This window comes from Ascidiella aspersa, chromosome 7 (assembly GCF_963924565.1).
Source record: "Ascidiella aspersa chromosome 7, kaAscAspe10.2, whole genome shotgun sequence".
In the NCBI taxonomy this organism is placed as follows: Eukaryota; Metazoa; Chordata; class Ascidiacea; order Phlebobranchia; family Ascidiidae; genus Ascidiella; species Ascidiella aspersa.
In genome coordinates this window covers 17,441,180-17,459,036 of record NC_139453.1, presented here as the reverse complement: position 1 = coordinate 17,459,036, position 17,857 = coordinate 17,441,180, and the positions used below count along the sequence as shown (strand labels likewise).

At 36.8% G+C, this 17,857-nt stretch overlaps 1 protein-coding gene across 1 annotated transcript in view; it reads left to right on the top strand.

The window, feature by feature from the left end:
- The window catches only part of LOC146138100 (extracellular matrix organizing protein FRAS1-like), a 66,246-nt gene that overhangs the window by 11,291 nt on the left and 37,098 nt on the right, over nucleotides 1–17,857 (top strand). Inside the window, exons 3-20 of the mRNA XM_083394283.1 lie at nucleotides 562–669; nucleotides 744–836; nucleotides 5,326–5,488; nucleotides 5,968–6,051; nucleotides 6,226–6,344; nucleotides 7,564–7,750; nucleotides 7,822–7,955; nucleotides 8,047–8,251; nucleotides 9,114–9,284; nucleotides 10,141–10,284; nucleotides 10,429–10,566; nucleotides 10,636–10,773; nucleotides 10,882–11,022; nucleotides 12,332–12,496; nucleotides 14,082–14,341; nucleotides 14,607–14,769; nucleotides 15,148–15,306; nucleotides 17,077–17,214. Coding sequence (XP_083250409.1) covers nucleotides 562–669; nucleotides 744–836; nucleotides 5,326–5,488; nucleotides 5,968–6,051; nucleotides 6,226–6,344; nucleotides 7,564–7,750; nucleotides 7,822–7,955; nucleotides 8,047–8,251; nucleotides 9,114–9,284; nucleotides 10,141–10,284; nucleotides 10,429–10,566; nucleotides 10,636–10,773; nucleotides 10,882–11,022; nucleotides 12,332–12,496; nucleotides 14,082–14,341; nucleotides 14,607–14,769; nucleotides 15,148–15,306; nucleotides 17,077–17,214 — 2,710 coding nt within the window. The remainder of the gene's footprint in view (nucleotides 1–561; nucleotides 670–743; nucleotides 837–5,325; nucleotides 5,489–5,967; nucleotides 6,052–6,225; nucleotides 6,345–7,563; nucleotides 7,751–7,821; nucleotides 7,956–8,046; nucleotides 8,252–9,113; nucleotides 9,285–10,140; nucleotides 10,285–10,428; nucleotides 10,567–10,635; nucleotides 10,774–10,881; nucleotides 11,023–12,331; nucleotides 12,497–14,081; nucleotides 14,342–14,606; nucleotides 14,770–15,147; nucleotides 15,307–17,076; nucleotides 17,215–17,857) is intronic.

Below are 17,857 nucleotides of genomic sequence, written 5' to 3'. Positions count from 1 at the left end.
TAAGAGATAGCGGAATTTCTCGGGAATTGCTTGCAAGTTTTACAGGCCTCATAGTTGCATCAGTACAGTGGACTTTCAGAAGCAAACCTGAATTAGAAAGTAAAAAAATAAAAAATCATATGTCAAATGTTTTTTTTCATTAGCCCGCGGCGCACCTGGCAATCTTCCACGGCGAAGCGATTGGAAAACGCTGTGGTAGAGAGTATGGCCGGGCCGTGAGTTCGAACCTTACCGCTGGCTAGTCTTTCTAGGCTCCTTCATTTGCATGAAAAGCCTTAATTGGTAGACTGATATTCAAGGTGTGTTGTTGAAAAACAAACACATGCCGACTAAAAACTACAAAATATATACACCGGCTTGTTCATAAATGCTCGTGACCCAGTATTTGAACTCTGTTTGAGACATCCAGTGAACCTTTATGGGATGTAATTGAACAGCGATGTTCTTATCTTGAAGGTGCAGATAGTATAATTCGTAAGGCAAATATAAAAATATTTTTATTTTTGCTAAAGATTAGACAAACCCAACATTATCCAATCGATATTTGTAACTGTTATGCAGAATGGGACGTCTTGGAACAGCGACTCCTGTACGTTATGCCAATGTGATACGGGGGTTGTATCTTGCCGCAGACAAACATGTCAATACCCACAGTGTGACACAACAAAGGTAAAGCTGAACATTTTTTGACGAGAACTGTTTTAATATTTGTAATTTTATTAATTTGCATTTTATTAAATTAGGGAGAATCTCTAATTATTCCTGCAAATCAGTGCTGTCCGGCATGTACTCCACTTCATGCAATGCATTGCTTTGTAAACGAAACCATACAAGCGGTAAGTGTTTACCTTTTATTGATGTACTATAGCAGGGGTGGGAAAATGTTTTGCATCGCAAATCGCATTTTGAAGTTGAAAACCGCCGCATATAATGGATTAAAGTTTTTTATGGACTAAACATGAGAGTGTGCTGCGTAGGCCACGATTTCCAAAAAATTGTAACAAATGATGAATAATATGATTTTTTAATACGATTTAGTTCTTTGAGTCAGTAACACTGTTTTGTTGCATTACAGGACAAACTAGTTTAATGCGGATGCTCTATCAGAAACTATGTTTTGTCAAAATGAAGTTTATATAAAAATTACATTTTTTCGCCCTCAACATTGAAATTTCGTATCGCTTGATGTGTTTTTATTTTTCGCGGTGATCAAAAATCATGTTGCCACATTATAGGGATGTCCGATACTGACATTTTATTGTGATACCCATGCCCTATATTTTTATTAAAAGCTTTCGCGATCCAACCCGATTCAAAATTACATCATTAATATTGTTGTATTTCTTATTGAAATCAGTATTGGATAAATGAAACAAGCATTCATAGCTTGGCCAAATTTACATTGCACAGACGAATAGTAATCACCACAGGCAAGACAGTAATGAAATGCGGTACAATTAACGAATCACGTGACTATGGAGTGCGCGTACGCGGTGACTGCCTTACACGAAGCGGGACCACAACATCTTCCCTTCGAATATCAAAACCCCTCCTCAGATTAGCAGTGAAATCGCTCGGGAGGTTTACGCGATCTTTTCGTTCGTCGTGGATTGTCGGGACCGAATGAAGGAGAGCCGTGATTCAGTAACATGTCTGAATCTGCACTAGCAGTCGGTGCCTGCGAATAACTTTCTTCCGCTCCCGGTTCCAAATCCTCATCGGACGCGTATCAAGCGCGTATAGTTGGTCGATATGGCGTCTCCAAATGGGACCACGTGGAAGAACCTTAACATGAAAAATACGGCTGCCACACCGTTTGATAATGGTGGTAGGAACCAGGGCTGGGGAGCCACCGTAAAATAGCATTAGCTCCGGCTCCAGCTCCGGAGCCATCAGGCAATTATTAAATGACTCCGGCTCCATCTTCGGAGTCGTAAAACTCAATCCTTTGGCTCCGGCTCCAACTCCGGAGCCATCAAACACACACCCAATGACTCCGGCTCCAGCTCCGGTGCCACCAGTCACTTATTCAATGGCAAGTTTTAAAAATTGCTTTTGGCTAACTGACGTTGGAGATGGAACAAAATATAATTTCTTAGCTTTAGCACCACAAATTGAAAAATGGCTCCAGCTCCACAAAAATAATAAAAAGGGCTCCGGCTCCAGCTCCACAAAAATAATAAAAATGGCTCCGGCTCCGGCTCCAGCTCCACAAAAATAATAACGATGGCTCCGGCTCCGGCTCTGGCTCTGGCTCCAGAGAAAATGCTTAGCTCCGGGCTCCAGCTCCGGCTCCGGCTCCCCAGCCCTGGTAGGAACGCAGCGAGCATCTTCGGTACGTCTTGGACCAAGATACAAGGCGTAACATGGGTTTCCAATGTTGAAAGAAGTGATGTTCACGGGTTTTCGTGTTCCCTGTATTTGCTTACGTTACATCAGGTGTGCTGGCTAAGTCAACAGAGTATCTATTTTCACCCGAATCTGTCTGCCGTTTAGTAGTTCACTTGGTGAAAATCCACTGGCGTTTGGAATACGCCTGTATTGGAGAGAAGCTTAAGCGCCTTTTTAAAAGTTTTCACCAACCGTTCTGCCGCACCATTTCTAGCAGGAAAGTATGGAGCTCCGGTCAGATGAACAATGCCCCTTGTTTACAGAAGTCTTGAAATTCGGCAGACATAAAATCTAGCGCATTGGCGGAAACAAGAGTATGAGGGTAACCGAAATGGGCAAAATCGTGTTCCAACAACTCCATAGTTGTTCTCGATGACATAGATTGCGATTGATGTATAGAAAGTTAACTGCGTGATCAATGTGTAATCGACTTCATGGCGTTTCCGGCATCATCCATGGATGTACAGGTGTACAGGTGCCTTTGGCGGAGTGTTTTGATGTTTATCACAAGTTTGGCACTTCTGGCAAAGAACAGTAATGTCGTCATCGATATTCAGCCAATATTCTCGCCAGTTGCTTCATTCGTTGAATCCCAAAATGTCCTTGACGAAGGATCTGTAGAACAGCAGAACGAAGTGATTCCGGATAACCAACCGTGAACCATACAGTAGACACCCATAACTGGTACTCAACGAATCTACAACCTTGCGAAGCTTTGCAACTGGATCGTTGTATGCAATAGTGGAGACTTTGAATAAGTTTGGATCTTTTCCACTTTCTTTTCGGAGTAATGCCGAATCGCTGGGTTGCACTTGTAAACTAAGACTGGTAATTGCACAAACAGTGTCGGTGTCATGTGCACTTTCCTCTCTGTCGAAGTCAGCATCCTCACCAACTGGTAAACGACTGAGTGCATCGGCATTTTGATGTTGCGATGTTATTTTATATTTAATAACGTATTGTAGCTTTATTAGGACAGAATAATGCCAGTCGTTCAGTCGTGGCTTGTGGTCTGTCAGTAGAATAAATTTCCTACCATATATATATTGGTAGAATTGCTTCAGCGCAAAGATTATAGCGAGAGCCTCTTTCTGAATTTGGCAGTGAAAAGCAAACTGCTCCAATTTTCAATAGGTAACGTTGGGTCAAAATGTGTCAGAACTGTATCAGCTGACAGCAATTCTTTTAATTTGCAAAATGCAGCTTGATCGTTACGACCCCATTCCCATGCGATGGTTGACCGTGTAAGTCGATGTCCAAATACCGGAGTCCAAATACCTTTTGCGATTGTATGCTTGTTTGACATCATCCTGTAGAGCAAATGGAACTGGTCTTGGCTTGCAGAAAATGGGCTTCACGTCCTTAGTGAATTTTACTTCTAGTGCAAAATCCTTCAAACACATCAAATCTTCCTTGAAAAGGTCTGGAAATTCCTCCCGAAGCTTTTTGCAAGCATGTTGTAATGGTCTGCTTGGTTGTTGGCGTCAGATAATACGTTTACCTTATCATCAGTACGATAAAGTAACTTGTCCAACGATATGTGCAACGCCTCGATGCCGCATCGACCAAGTGGATGCGGCACTTGGGAGACAAACATTGTAAGACTACATGTAGTTGTCCTGTGTTTGACTTCTGCTTCGAATGCGCCCAATATCGGCACCAAATGTTCCCTTGCAGAATTAAAGCGCTGATTATTCTCCTTTGAACTCGGTTTCCCAGTTGTCTTCCAAAAATTAACAGAAATGAAATTCCTGCTGGTTGCTGTGTCAATCTATAACAGACAAGCTTTACCGTTTATGCGGACGGTTAGCTCGAGTGTCGGATTGGAATCTGCTTCTTCATCTAAAGTGGCGAATTTACATGTGGAACAGGTGAAACAGACGCCCGTTTCTTCCTACAAACACTTTCCAAATGGCCTATTCGTTTACAGAATTTTCAAGTGGCTCTTTTATAACGGCATTTGGGTGCCAGGTGATCAGGTTTTCTACATTATTTTTTCTAAACTTGTCAATTGTAGGTGTGGACGTATTGAAACCTTTCTTTGCCTCCCGCACCTTGTGTACCGATCCGCGAGTTCCATACACGGTTTCATTTGCAACCGTTGCAGCGTCTTCGGTTTGCATTGCAACTTAAATTGCACGTGTTCAAATATAACGTTCAAGTTTGTAAACTGGTCCCATCCTAAGCAATACCTATGTAAGTAACTCAATATGGCCTAAAAATATTTAAGGAAAACATTTTGTCGAAGTCAACTAAATTGCCTCGAAAAAAAAAATTGCAATGAAAAAAATACTCTTTTTTGATAAGAGAGAGAAAGGGCAATAAGCGCGCGAATTAAGCGAGCGTTTTAGCAATATTTAAAAAAATGCTTATAGCAATTTTCATTTACCCGTGCAAAATTCAGGCAGAGTTCGCAAAATATCGCGCTTAATGCGGCGGTTTATCGGTAAAGACATGTTCACTCCTACCATCGCGAAATAAAAACATTTTTACTCCTACCACCGCTAAATGCAAATAAAACATCTATTTACCGAACGTGGAGCGGTTCATGGTGCAACATTCAGGCATAAGTAAAAATTGTATGCTGTTTGAAAATAATTTGCGCATTATTTAAATCTCTGACGGATTTGTTAAATTAATTTTTCATAATCATTGACTACTCACGGTTTATTTACATAACCGGAAGAACGCCAGTAGTCCTTTATCAGTTAGTAAGAATATCACTAATACAAATTTTATTTAACCTGTGCAACGCCGGGTTAAATTAAAATAGACAATACTCTATTTAACCTGATATACTACATTTGCATCGCTAAGGTTTGTGACTGGATGGTAGTAATAGATTCGCTGCTACCGTTGAAAACCTCAAGATCATTTACTAAGATTAGGTCACACAAAAAGTATCCAACACAAAATGTAACCAGCTTTTTTTAGCATGGAACCTCCTGGAAGAATGCTGAGACTTGTACGACTTGCTCTTGTGATAATGGAAGTATTGTGTGTAAACTTACATCGTGCCAACAGCTGCAGTGCGGATACGGTCAAGTGGAAACACGCCTTCCCGGACATTGTTGTCCAATCTGTGTTAGTGTCGAAAGTAAGTTTATACTACATAAAAAATGCGATTTCACAAAATGTTGATTTTTGTAAAATCCTAAAAATTAATTGTCTTATCTCTCTAGACCGGAGGTCACCAAACTTTATTTCATTAAGGGCGGGATACATTTAAGGCCTGGCATTGCGATCGCGGAGTGAATATAATTTATGTTTGTAACTTTATAGTTAAGTCAAGAAAATATTAATCACTATATTCAACAAAAAGTGTAGTGACCCTTAATGATTTGTCGTTCAGTTTAAAATTTTACCAAAATTTAGATAATAAGTTTTATAAAGGCAATATGCCGCGGGTTAATTTGGTTACTGCTGCTTTAGACTTTTGTTTTATCCTTATTCGGTATTAACTACATTTCCTGATGATTTATTGAATTTGTATGATTTTTTTTCGAAAATAAATAATGGAAATTTGTTTTGTTGTAAATGTATCAATAACTATTTCAAAATTAACTCCTTCTACAGAGCCATGCACGTTCCACGGAAAGATATACAGAGATGGCGAAACTTGGGCCCCTTCAAAATGTCAAAGAGCAGTTTGCTCCAAAGGTAATTTAAAAACTAAATTATAATGATTTTTTTTTCTGTTGAAATTTTTTACCCACCTGGGTACAATGTAGTGTAATATTTGTTTTTCGATATTTCAGTTGTATTATATAATTCACAGTGAAAACTTGGGCAAACGAACCTTGAAAGAAAGCTAAACACGTGCTTGCTTTTTAGGAATAGTGGTTCTTTATGTGGCCAAGTGCGGCAAAGTTGCATGTGCAGCTGGTGAATCCTTGGAAATACAAAAAGGTGCATGTTGCCCAACTTGTGTTGGTCGATCTTGTGTACACCAGGTATACTACCCCAGTGGTTCTTAAAATTTTATTATCGCGGAACCCTGAAAAAACGTTTTGCTTCGCGTGGACCAGGGTATGAGAGTAATTTCTAGAGATGACGTCATAAATTGATGTCACATTACAAATAGACGTTAGGAATGTGCTGTTTTCCGTTCCAAATAAAAGTAAAACAGAGTATAAATATATTTGACTCAACTCTTTTCCTTGATAAATTTATTACTTTCAATATACACCAATATTTCAATTAGGCCTTCATAGACCCCTAAAACAGGGGTGGCGAACCACTGATGCCGAAATGCTATCAATCATTTTCAGAAAAGGGTAAATTAAAAGAAAACAATTTTAAGTTAGATAGCGCTATACTGTTTAAATCAGGGCTGCCCAATCTGTGGGTCATGCAAAAGTGTTTTAGAGGTGACGAGTAGGCCTACATTAACTGCACTTCAACAAGTATGTGCAGAAAAGCAGACAACTAAAACCATTTTGTTTATCGCTGTAAAGGGTGGCAAAAGGGAGAAAAATTAAGAGCTTGCAGACCAAAATTTTTGTAAACCCTGATTCAACCATATTTGTCCGCTGAACTCCTGTAATCCAATAAACAATGCTGCAGCATTTGTTAACTGTTTAGGTTCTTAATATTCGTAAGAATTCGAATTTGGAAATCGCCCAAAAATCTTGAATTACAACCCAAACAACAAAACAAAATGACGCAGCAACAAAGTTTCGCATAAAATTAGCATATGATTAAGTATATGACCCACTTGTTCACCGCAGGGCAAAAATATGTGGCCTGCGACAGAAATACACTGACAAGTAGTTTTGTTAATCATTTTAAAATTGTTTCTCGGTATCGCCTTACAACTTGTTGCTGTAAAATTGTCATTTGCTGGACACTACAGAACACTGGGAAAAGCTTTTAGGTTGCCAGCACTTTTTAGTTAAGGGGATTTGTTAAGAAATGCGTTTGGCCCAGGTGTAATCCAGCCACACCTTTTTGTCCCGTAGACATAAAAGGATGCAAGACTCTGCCTTATTAACTTAAAAGCTGCATCGGAAGAATGAAGTTTTGGTTTTAATTAAAAACAATAGGTTGTGTGTTTTTCAAATCATGACACTAAAACGACTTATTTAAGTAATGCATTATATTTTTATGTATGTGCCACTAAAAGGCTTACTTTAAGGAAAAGTATAATCAATCGTGACCCTTTATGCAAAGGGTCGGAAATTGTTATCTGGAGAGCAGTTTAATGTGGATAGATGCGAGAATTGCGTGTGCATGAATGGCGAGGTGATCTGCCAGAAACTGGGTTGTACAGAAGATGAATTAAATGTAAAATGTCTGCCTGGAGAGAAAAAGATTGAAAGAATAGGTCAATGCTGTTCGCAATGTCGATCAGTCGAAGGTTTGTTAAATGTTATAGATATTCAAGTTTTCAAACCTAGTCTGGCGTCAGTGACGTGTGTATTTTAACAGGTCAGTGCAGTTACAACGGCACACGTTTTTTTCACATGGATATGTGGAATATATCGAAATGTCAAATAGCGTATTGCAACTATGGCGTCGTTGTTACATCTTATGTCCAGTGTACTCCGGTGCAATGTAAATGGGTAAGCCGACACCAATTGCTATATAAAACGTTTTAGATTGTTAGTGCATTAAATTGACTGGCTTTATAATACAACAATAATTTACTTACAGAATGAGCGTATTATTCACACATCGTGCTGCCCCGAATGTGTTCTTGAGACGTCGATTTGTCGTCATGATACAACTACATATCGTCATGGTGATACGTGGCAAGGCGGAGCATGTGAACGATGTGAATGTTTAAACGGAGTTGTGCTCTGTTTTGACGCTCAATGCTCTCCCTGTGAATCAGGATCCGTTGCTGTCACAATTCCTGGTATAGTATATTGATTTCTGTTTAATTGTTTGTTATGAAATCTGTTATAGAAGTTTTAGTTTCAGTCGTTAACGCAAACGGCCTCCAACGAACGATAACATGTGATATATAACGCTCAGGTATCACTGACATATGTAAAACCTTGTATTGATACGGCCCGTGTGGTAGCAGTTATTTGCCTTGCTTGATTTTTTAATAATTGTTTTGGCCGTTGAGATAAAATTACTCAACTCCTATTTGTTAAGTCCGCTCGCTTGAGACTCGCTTTCACTCGTTTTACATTTATCCGGCCTCTCTCTTGCTGTATTAACAGAACGCCTTCCCGGTCGTCCGCCCAGCTTACAAACTAATCCAAATATATTTAAAGATTACCATCGTTTAATCGTTTGCCTAAAGCAGTGGTTCTTAACCAGGGTTTGATCGACCAGGGTTTGACCCATGGGTTCGACGCAGCTGTTACAAGGGTTCGGCAAGAACGTCCTCTGAAACATATTTAATGCTGTTATTTCAAGCTCAATTCGAATCTCTTTTATGTGCCAAGGTGTCATGTAACGTTATAAATTGAAAGTTCGGCCAATTTAACCTATATAACTGCAAATTTATAATTTGAATATGCCCAGTTTCAGCTGCTTGGAGGAAGAAACTAATACTCAGCGATAATTTGGGGTTCGACGAATGCTTGCAGAAAAACATAGGGGTTCGAGAGGTTACCAAAGGTTAAGAACCACTGGTCTAAAGGAACTTTTTTATGTTTTTTTTTTACCAATTTAAAAAAAAGTTTTACACCGTCAAATTAGTTATAATTAAGTTAATTAAACGTAAAACCAGTTATTTTTCCTCTTGCAAACAAGCTGTTTTTTAGGCACGTGCTGCCCAGATTGTCAACTGTTGACATGTCACACTGACTGTGAGTCGTGCAGTGCTCCTGGTTATGCTCACTGTACTTCGTGTAAGAAGGGTAGATTTCTCCAAGAGGGAAGATGTATACGACGATGTATGTCTGGTTTTTATCAAGACGGAACCAGTTGTTATCGTAAGCTTTATCAATTTATGTGGTGTTTTAAATGTTTAATAAGCTGTGTCCTGTGCTATTTGCCGCTGATTGTAAAAACTAATACTTACTACCTAAAACCTTTTCATTGCATAATTTAGGCAGTGTAACGTGCAACCTGTAATCCACGTTCCATGGCGCTACATATGTAAAAATGGTAAACCAACCAATAAGTTAACAAGCGATAATAACCAGTTTTCAATCGAAGATCTGTTTATATATCTTTTGCGGATTTTCTTTAATAAGCTTTCAATTACGTATTGGAATTATTAGGGCTTCCTAAAGCACGCGACCCCCTTTTACTTTATGTGTTTTCACAGTTTTAAAATACCTTATTGAAACTTAAAACTACAGTGTGTAGATGTAACACTTTGAGCAAAATTATATAACCCTTCTCGGGCCCCTTTTGCGCGACCCCCAGTTTGAGAAAAATCCCGTCAAAGTCTATTTAAATTTTTAAAAACAATGGTAAACAAAAATCCCGTCAAAGTCTATTTAAATTTTTTTAAAACAATGGTAAACATGCGGTTAATTACGAAGGCGAGATCTTTTTATGGTGTGTAATTGAGATTATTGTTTTGGTTAGCTGCCGTAAAATTCCTGGTTAAAAGTAAAATTCTTTCTTTGTTGTAATAGTTTGTTTCGTTCTATTTTTTAACGCAATTCTTTCTGTGTTAAGTATAGTCGAAAACTCACAAGCTTTTCATACTGCAGTTGTTTAGTAAGTGTAGTGCAGGGCTTCTTACACTGGGCTCAGTAGACCACTTTGGGCTGAGTGGACTAGTTTTTGGAGTCTGTCTTACACTTGTAAAATAAAATCAACCGTTTTTGTTTGAAGCCTGTCATTTATCATGTGAATCGTGTTCCACTGGCGATTCCCCTTTTAGTTGTACGTCATGCGGGAAAGACCTCTATTTGCAAGAAGGAAAATGCGTGGCGGAATGCCAAATGGGATTTTATAAAACCAATCGAGCCTGTATAGGTGAGCGACACATCAACTATGGTATTTATATGAAATCACTGAGATTTATATATTATTTCATTGAAAAAAGCATAGTATGACTTGTGATATAAAACTCAACAAAACGCAAAAGTTAACATTTACATCGTTATCCAACTTTGGCAGCATGCAAAAAAGGCTGTTCTGCTTGCACAAGTGCTTATAACTGCTCCTCTTGTGTAATCAAAACACGCTTTCCTCAAAGTGGCGCTTGTGTTCGTACCTGTTCAGATGGCTATTTTTACCAAAATGGGTTCTGTAAAGGTGGGTATTTTCAGAAAGTGTAATAAATGGATACAAATTATCTAATGTTTTTTTTCATCTTCTTCTTAGCTTGTTCCTTATCTTGTGAAACTTGTACTGACGCAGTTTCATGTGTGACGTGTTCAATAGGGGAAAAAATGCTGAACGGCAAATGCTATGTTGCTTGTCCACCCCATACTTTTGAAATCTCTATTTCACGCTGTGCAGGTAATATTTTTATTGTTAAAGTTTAAACATCTTTTTGCTTAGAATATTTAATAAATTAATCTTGGATTATTGTCTTATAGAGTTATCATGTTTGTTTACATTTCTCAGAATGCCACATTTCTTGTGCAACTTGTTCCGGTTCTTCCTCGTCGCATTGTGTAACTTGCCGAGTTGGATATTATTTGTTTGCAAACCGGTGTATTTCCCACTGTCCAGCGGCGCACTTTGCTTTACATGGAGTTTGCCATGGTTCGTATTATAAGATGCAGTACGATGCATTTGGCGATGCAATAGCGAGGTTGTTATTATCTTACCATTACCCACTCACACCTACTAGTTAGCTTTATTTAAATACACCTTTAGTTGTTGCCTTAAATTTAGTATAAAAAAATCTCCACTTGACCTAACGGCGTTTTTTCGGCGATGTAAAACAGTTATATAATGCGTATTGCGTGATTAAACTAATGTAAGAAATCAACAAGCTGTCACCTCCTAAATCCTGTGACTTTGAAGTGATTAAAAAAATCAATATGGCATATCAACATGCAACGAACAAGTAATGTTCCGCATAGCGTTAGATCTTCACTAGAGTTCAAAGCATTTCCATCAGTCTCCTTGCGTAATCTCCAAAGCAACAGTTGGCTAATAGGCCACAAGGAAAAAATTTTGTTTGAAATTACATTGCTTTATTGTGCCAATAAATTTGCCATCCGTTTAGCTACACGTTTCGCTAAATTTTGTGTAATTTGGTTTTCACGGTGAACGGAAAACATAGACAACACTATGAAACAGAAGAACGTTTTCGACGCGGCATGGTTATTGTGGCATGAATATAAGAAATACTTTTAAAAGTTAATAAAAATCTTAACAGAATAAAAGACGATTATGCTAAATTAATATATTTTTTCATGGAAAAAATGCTATGAAACAATTCTCAAATCGTATCGATTCGCGGTATGCTAGCTTTATGTGATCAATTTAAATCCTTCGGTGTCGTCCACTTTTATCTTCGAGGTGAAGGTCGTCTCTGCGCCAAATTAACCAAAACCAGCCATTTTGAGGAGGAGCCAGGGTCGGTCGATGCTACCGAGAATGTTATAAAGTCACTGGAACGCTGGATTAGCGTTTTTAAGACCGAAAGGACTTAAAAAAAATTAAACCACCCAAAAGGCGTTAATATTACTGCCGTACCGGTATTTAGAATGTAAGTCGGTACAACAGGTATCTGATACGACATCCACGCAAAATCTTAATCTGAGAGAAAACCCCTAAACAATTGAAATGTTTGCACTTAAAAATAAACTTTGACAAAATTTTAAGCTGTACGATGATTTCATTGAGCTTACTACATTTTTTTAATAAATAAAATTTTATATTTTCCACGTTTACCGATAACTAAAAACTTTACATCCTGTGTTAAGTAAGTATTATATAAGCTCTAATTGTCCTCATTATAGTCCAAGTATTTTTATTTTAAAGTAACAAACGCCCCTACCTAAGTTATCGTTAAAACTAATCAAAGGTCTTTTCTAGCCTAATTCGTAATTAAATGTTTTAGCTTGTCACGAGAGCTGCAGAGAATGTCTAGGTAGCAGCTTACTGGAGTGCACCTTGTGTACCAATTCCGAATTTTTGATAGTTGCGAGTACAGCAGGGACTTCTGCAGGCAAATGTGTCACTTCATGTCCACAATCGCATTACATGGATGGATTGGTTTGTAGAGGTAAACCACATAGCTTTTGATATGCTTTAGTGTTAATTGACTATACGTTACTTTTGACAATACGTTTGCTAGCTTGCGTATATAATGAAAATCTCTAGGAGGAAAGATAGTGCTATGTTAATATATTGCGTATAAAATTGCCCGCTGTTATTTTAGCTGTTTCAATAATTTAGTTGTGTCGGTGGCAAATTTAAACTGCAGTAAAAGTAATAAAACCTTTAAAACGACATTTTTTGTAAATTTTACTGTTGCAGCCTTTCAAGAGGGGGACGTAATTATATGCCATCACAGTCGCAACAAATAATAATGTGTTGTCAAATATTTTAAGCAATTTTATTAATAAAAATGCCGGAATAGGTTATGTTGCTTGTGGTAATGTTAAAACTTAAAAACAACAAATTAAGTTGCTGATCTTAGGTTTTTTCTGTAACATTTAACGAAGCATTATGACTCTTATGTGGACATAGACTTACCCAATACATCTTGGAGCAAATAAAACATCAAGATATTTGTGCTTATTTTATTGTGGATTGCGAGCTACACGAATAAACAGAATTTGTAAAAAAGTGCTTAACTGAAGATTTCATAGTGATGAACTAAAGGCCAATTGTCATAGTAATTGCCAATTGCTGTTATTTGGCACTTATGTCTGTGCCATATAATATTTTAAAGGTTGATAGCCTCTGGAACTGAGAATTCCATTTTATGAAAGAACATTTTGTAGAACAAGCTTTGAAATTCTAAGATGTAGTCTGGCATACTGAAATCTTAAGTTTTAGCAAACCTCGTAAAATTTGCGTACGTCGATATTCTTCATCATCTGTCTCCGTTCGAAATGCGATGGCAAGCTAGTGTATTAATTAGCTATTCCATTTTCGAAGTAAAGATCTCCATGTTTAAGTTAGGCAACAGCCTTTACAACGCTTGCCCTTATTTCACCACAGACGTTACAAGTTACCACATTTTAATTTTGTTTCTCCATGACAACTATGGGGTATCTCCCCTGTTAAGCGTGTTGTTGCCATCATTCACAAACCAATAACCAACTCTGCTGCAATTGAAAGTTGATGTCTATTCAAGTCTTTAGCAGTTAAAAGTTAAAACACAAGTGAAGATTACGTTAACTCTGTTTCCTTATTTTTAATGAATACAAATAAATAAAGGTTACCAATAACTTTAATCAACAAAGCATAAATATGAACCTTGAACTTACACATCAACAAAAGTAGCCGTCAACGAAGTCATGTCTGAATTGAAGAACGAACGAGACACGTTCTTTGCTGGAGAAAAAGTCGGCCATTAGCAGCGGTGTTTAAATAAGAAAACACCAAAGGGCTAAGAAACTTTTTGACAGTCTGATTGAACGTGGAGCTATATGCGTTATATTAGGCCAAAAAAACATAAAGGGGACTTTCCATTAGGGGGGTCGATAAACATTAAATAAATGTTGGTTTGTTTATATGCATTTTAACTTGTTAACTGCAAAAACCAATAGCTCGAAAACTAAAGTTAATATCCTAAAATTGATTTGTACATCGCGCAGTAAAAAAAGATTCACCGCTGTAATTTCTTACACTTTTTACAGCTTGCGACGATTCGTGTGAGGCTTGTACAGGCCCATCGCACTGTTCGGCTTGCAAATATCAGTCGGACGTTCTTCTAGTAACAACGAACTCGAGTGGACAGTGTGCTGACGAAAAAAATTGTCGTATTATGAACTTGGAAGTAGACTCGCCGTTCCGGCTGTGTTTTAACAAAAGTGCTGTTTCTACATGTCAAGAACACGGCGAGCATCTATCAGAGCGACGCTGTGTTGCTAATTGTCCTATCAATACGTTTTTATTGGTACGTATGTTTGTTACATTGATTTTCATTGTTGATTTGATTTGCAGCTTTCGCGTCCTAACCAAATAAGAACTACCGTTGTGGCCAGAGTTTGGAAAGCCCTTCGAGTTTGGTTCGATAAACGTTTAACTATTCTAGGATACATCAGTATTGCGTTTTTTTTTATTTTCGATAAAAGCTTGGCGTTGTAGATAGAAAAATACCATGTGTATAACATGTTATTGCATGTGTTAAAATTTTAAACTCCATGCTGTTATTTTTTTAGAGAATGGATGGTGGCTCGATGTGTTTGCCTTGTGAAATTGGATGCAATAGCTGTCAATCAATCGACCAATGTGACACTTGTATTGGTGGCCATTTTTTATCTCTGCTCTCGCAAAAGTGCGTGAGTCGCTGTGAAGTGGGATATTATGGGGACAGCAGTACAGGTTTGTTTGGATTTCATTATTTCGTTATGAAATATTTTACATCTACACTGTTTATAATATTGACTGCGTAAAACATCGATTCTAATACCCGCAAGCCCTCGGTCGAAGCTCGCAAATTAAGTAACAATAGGTTTACAACTTTTCTAAATTAATTATTTATTTTATTAGTTAAAGTGTTTTAGAAATGGAGCTTAATTGTTTAACTGAATGGTTACAACACAACTTAACCGACTTAATGTTTTTATAATAGAAAAACATAAAATGACTTTGAAAGACTTTACTATAGTGTTATATATAGTAATTGTGGCTTGACATTTAGCACCTAAATTGCCCCACATCCACATGTAACAATATCCTTATACGACTGTCCATTTAAAGGTACATGTACAAGATGTCCTGACTCCTGTTCCTCTTGTCGAACTTATGGCTTCTCTACTCAACCTGTGTGTACATCGTGTCGTCACGCTACAGACGTACTTCAACATGGCCTTTGTACTGATTCTTGTATTGAGCAGTTTTATCCCGACCTTTCTTTGGGTATGACGTATTTTGAATATTTATGTCTGTGATACCCTATACTTACACATAACATTTCAATTAGTATTTTGTTAAACTAAAGGTATCATTAACAGTTCTAGCTTCTAGGTTGCACTTCCTTTTCCTTAATGGCAATTTTATCAATTTATTATAATCCAAAGTACGACTTTGACACAGCATAAACACAAATTGTTTTTAACGAATGATTATCATTGTAGACCAAATGTATATAATATAACCCATTCGTATGGATAAAAAATTTCAGGTTTTATATTTGCTTTTAGTAAAAATAGTAAAAATAAAAGCGAATGAAGACTCAGAAACTGGTTTAGAAAAAATACTTCCAAGGGTGTAAATATCCACGATGTACATATTTTTTCTGCTGCTGCAAAAACGAAATCGACTGTATCCCAGTTATACAACTTAATAACTAAACCTGATTTATTTGTTTATTTTGTTGTTAGATTATATATCCGTTAAGAATAATTACTTCATTATATTACATATTCTGTAAGGTCGTAGAAGAACTTGTAAAAACGTTTTTTTAAATACTTACCTTTACCTTTATTAAGAAACCATTAGAACTTACATTAAGTATAGACAAGTGAGTAGACAATTTACCAATAAAAATTATTCTGTTTCATCAAATATAAGTATTTTTTTTTGTTCTCATAGTCACAAATATTTTTATCGCCACGTTTAGACGTAAATTACACTGGTCAACAGCAAATTTTGAACGAAGATGTGATAGATTGATTCTTAAACTGTTTTCGGCGCTGATTCTGAACATGCCCACATTTTTTTTCTATCACATCAGGTTTTTAAATATTCGCATTTTAATTTTTTTTTTTTTTGTAATTAAAAGCGTTAATTTTAAGATGTAAAAACAGCATTGGAACTGAGTATAAATGTTGTGTAAAAAAGTACTCTGTAGCACTGCAGCAGAAAAAATCAAAAAAAAAATAAATGTTCGGCAATGCCAGATTTTACAGAACTACTTGTATTAGGATTAAAATAAAACAACTTCCTTGAGATTAATGTAGTAATAAGACATTAAGGAATTTGACCTACAGTAGACAAACCTTTTTGCTACATCACCGTGCAATGCAGTCGTTTAGAGGAGACTATAAGTCCATACGAGAACAGTAAGTGGCTGATATCACAAGTGTTACGTAGTTTAGAAAATTTTCTTGCTCGAGGAATTAGGAAAGTGAAGTTCTATGGTTGGCTTTCAGTTAGTGGCGAAAAATGGCATTTTAAGCTATGGAATCCCGTCCCAAAGGATTTTAGAAAGGGGATAAAAATTTGAAAATACCTGGTAGAAGCTCTACGGTGATGACCTGAGTTAGGTGTATAAAAAGTTATATGTCAGACTATTTTAAAACCATTTATCATAGCTGTACGTTGTTTTCAATGCGTTTTTTCGGAAAATTCAAATTTAAGAATATTCAAAAAAATGTGATGTGCTAGAGAAAGAAAAGTTTTTTTTCGAAATCAGCACGAGAAATACATTTAAGATAAAATATTACATTCGCGTTTAAGAAAAAAGTAAAATTTTGATGACCAATGCTGTTAAATAAAATGTTTTTTATTTATTTTATGTAAATTTGTTTTTTTTTTTGCTTCTTTATTCTTCCTTGATACATAACTTATACAGAACACTGTATTTGGGCACGAATTACGTACGTTACTTATAAGAAAACTAAACAAAACACTATTTAGAATTACACCGAGCGATATATTTGTATTCGGTTCTCTTTTTTTCTTTAGTTAAATTTGGAACAGCTCGATGTGTGGAATGTGACTGGAGTTGCAGAACGTGTTCCGGACCTTCATCAAATGATTGTTTGAAGTGTATGCCCGAATACAAGTTACAAAACGGCACCTGCCTTAAAGCCTGCGCTGATGGTTGGTAACTTCATTGTGCTTTAGACATTTTGTTCATCTTCGTTTAGTTTTAAGAGAAATTATATTGTTTCAATTTTGTAAATAATTCTATTCCAAATGATTATTTTTTGTTTAAATCAATGTTTTCCAACCTCTTTTCGCCAAACGCCAATTCATCACTTCTATATAATTTAATATGCATTTATATTAGTTAAAACCCATTAACTCGCTGGTTGTGACTGGTGGAACTAACGGTTATACTTATTTCAAGTGCGAGTAACTAGCAATATAAAGATACTGTTCAGAAGAGAAGAACAGGAGAAAATGAACAATGTGTAATTGCTACGTTTTTATTGAAAGATATAATTCGACTTGAAATTGTATGTCAAATAAAATAGGTCGAGTAAATCGACATCATCTTAAAAAATTCGTTTCGATACGCAATTGTATCATCATCAGTTAATTTGACTGAAATCTATCCAAACCTCAATTATAAAAGGTGTGACAGAATTCTCATCAATCGGAGTTTCTACTAGTTCATTAATTGGCACTTTCTCAGGTACAGAACAGATACAGCGGTGTTGATGCTGTGTCAACGTTAAATTTAGGTATGCACTTTTAGCGATTTATGGTCGTTCACAATGTAACTTGATTATGTTTTTGT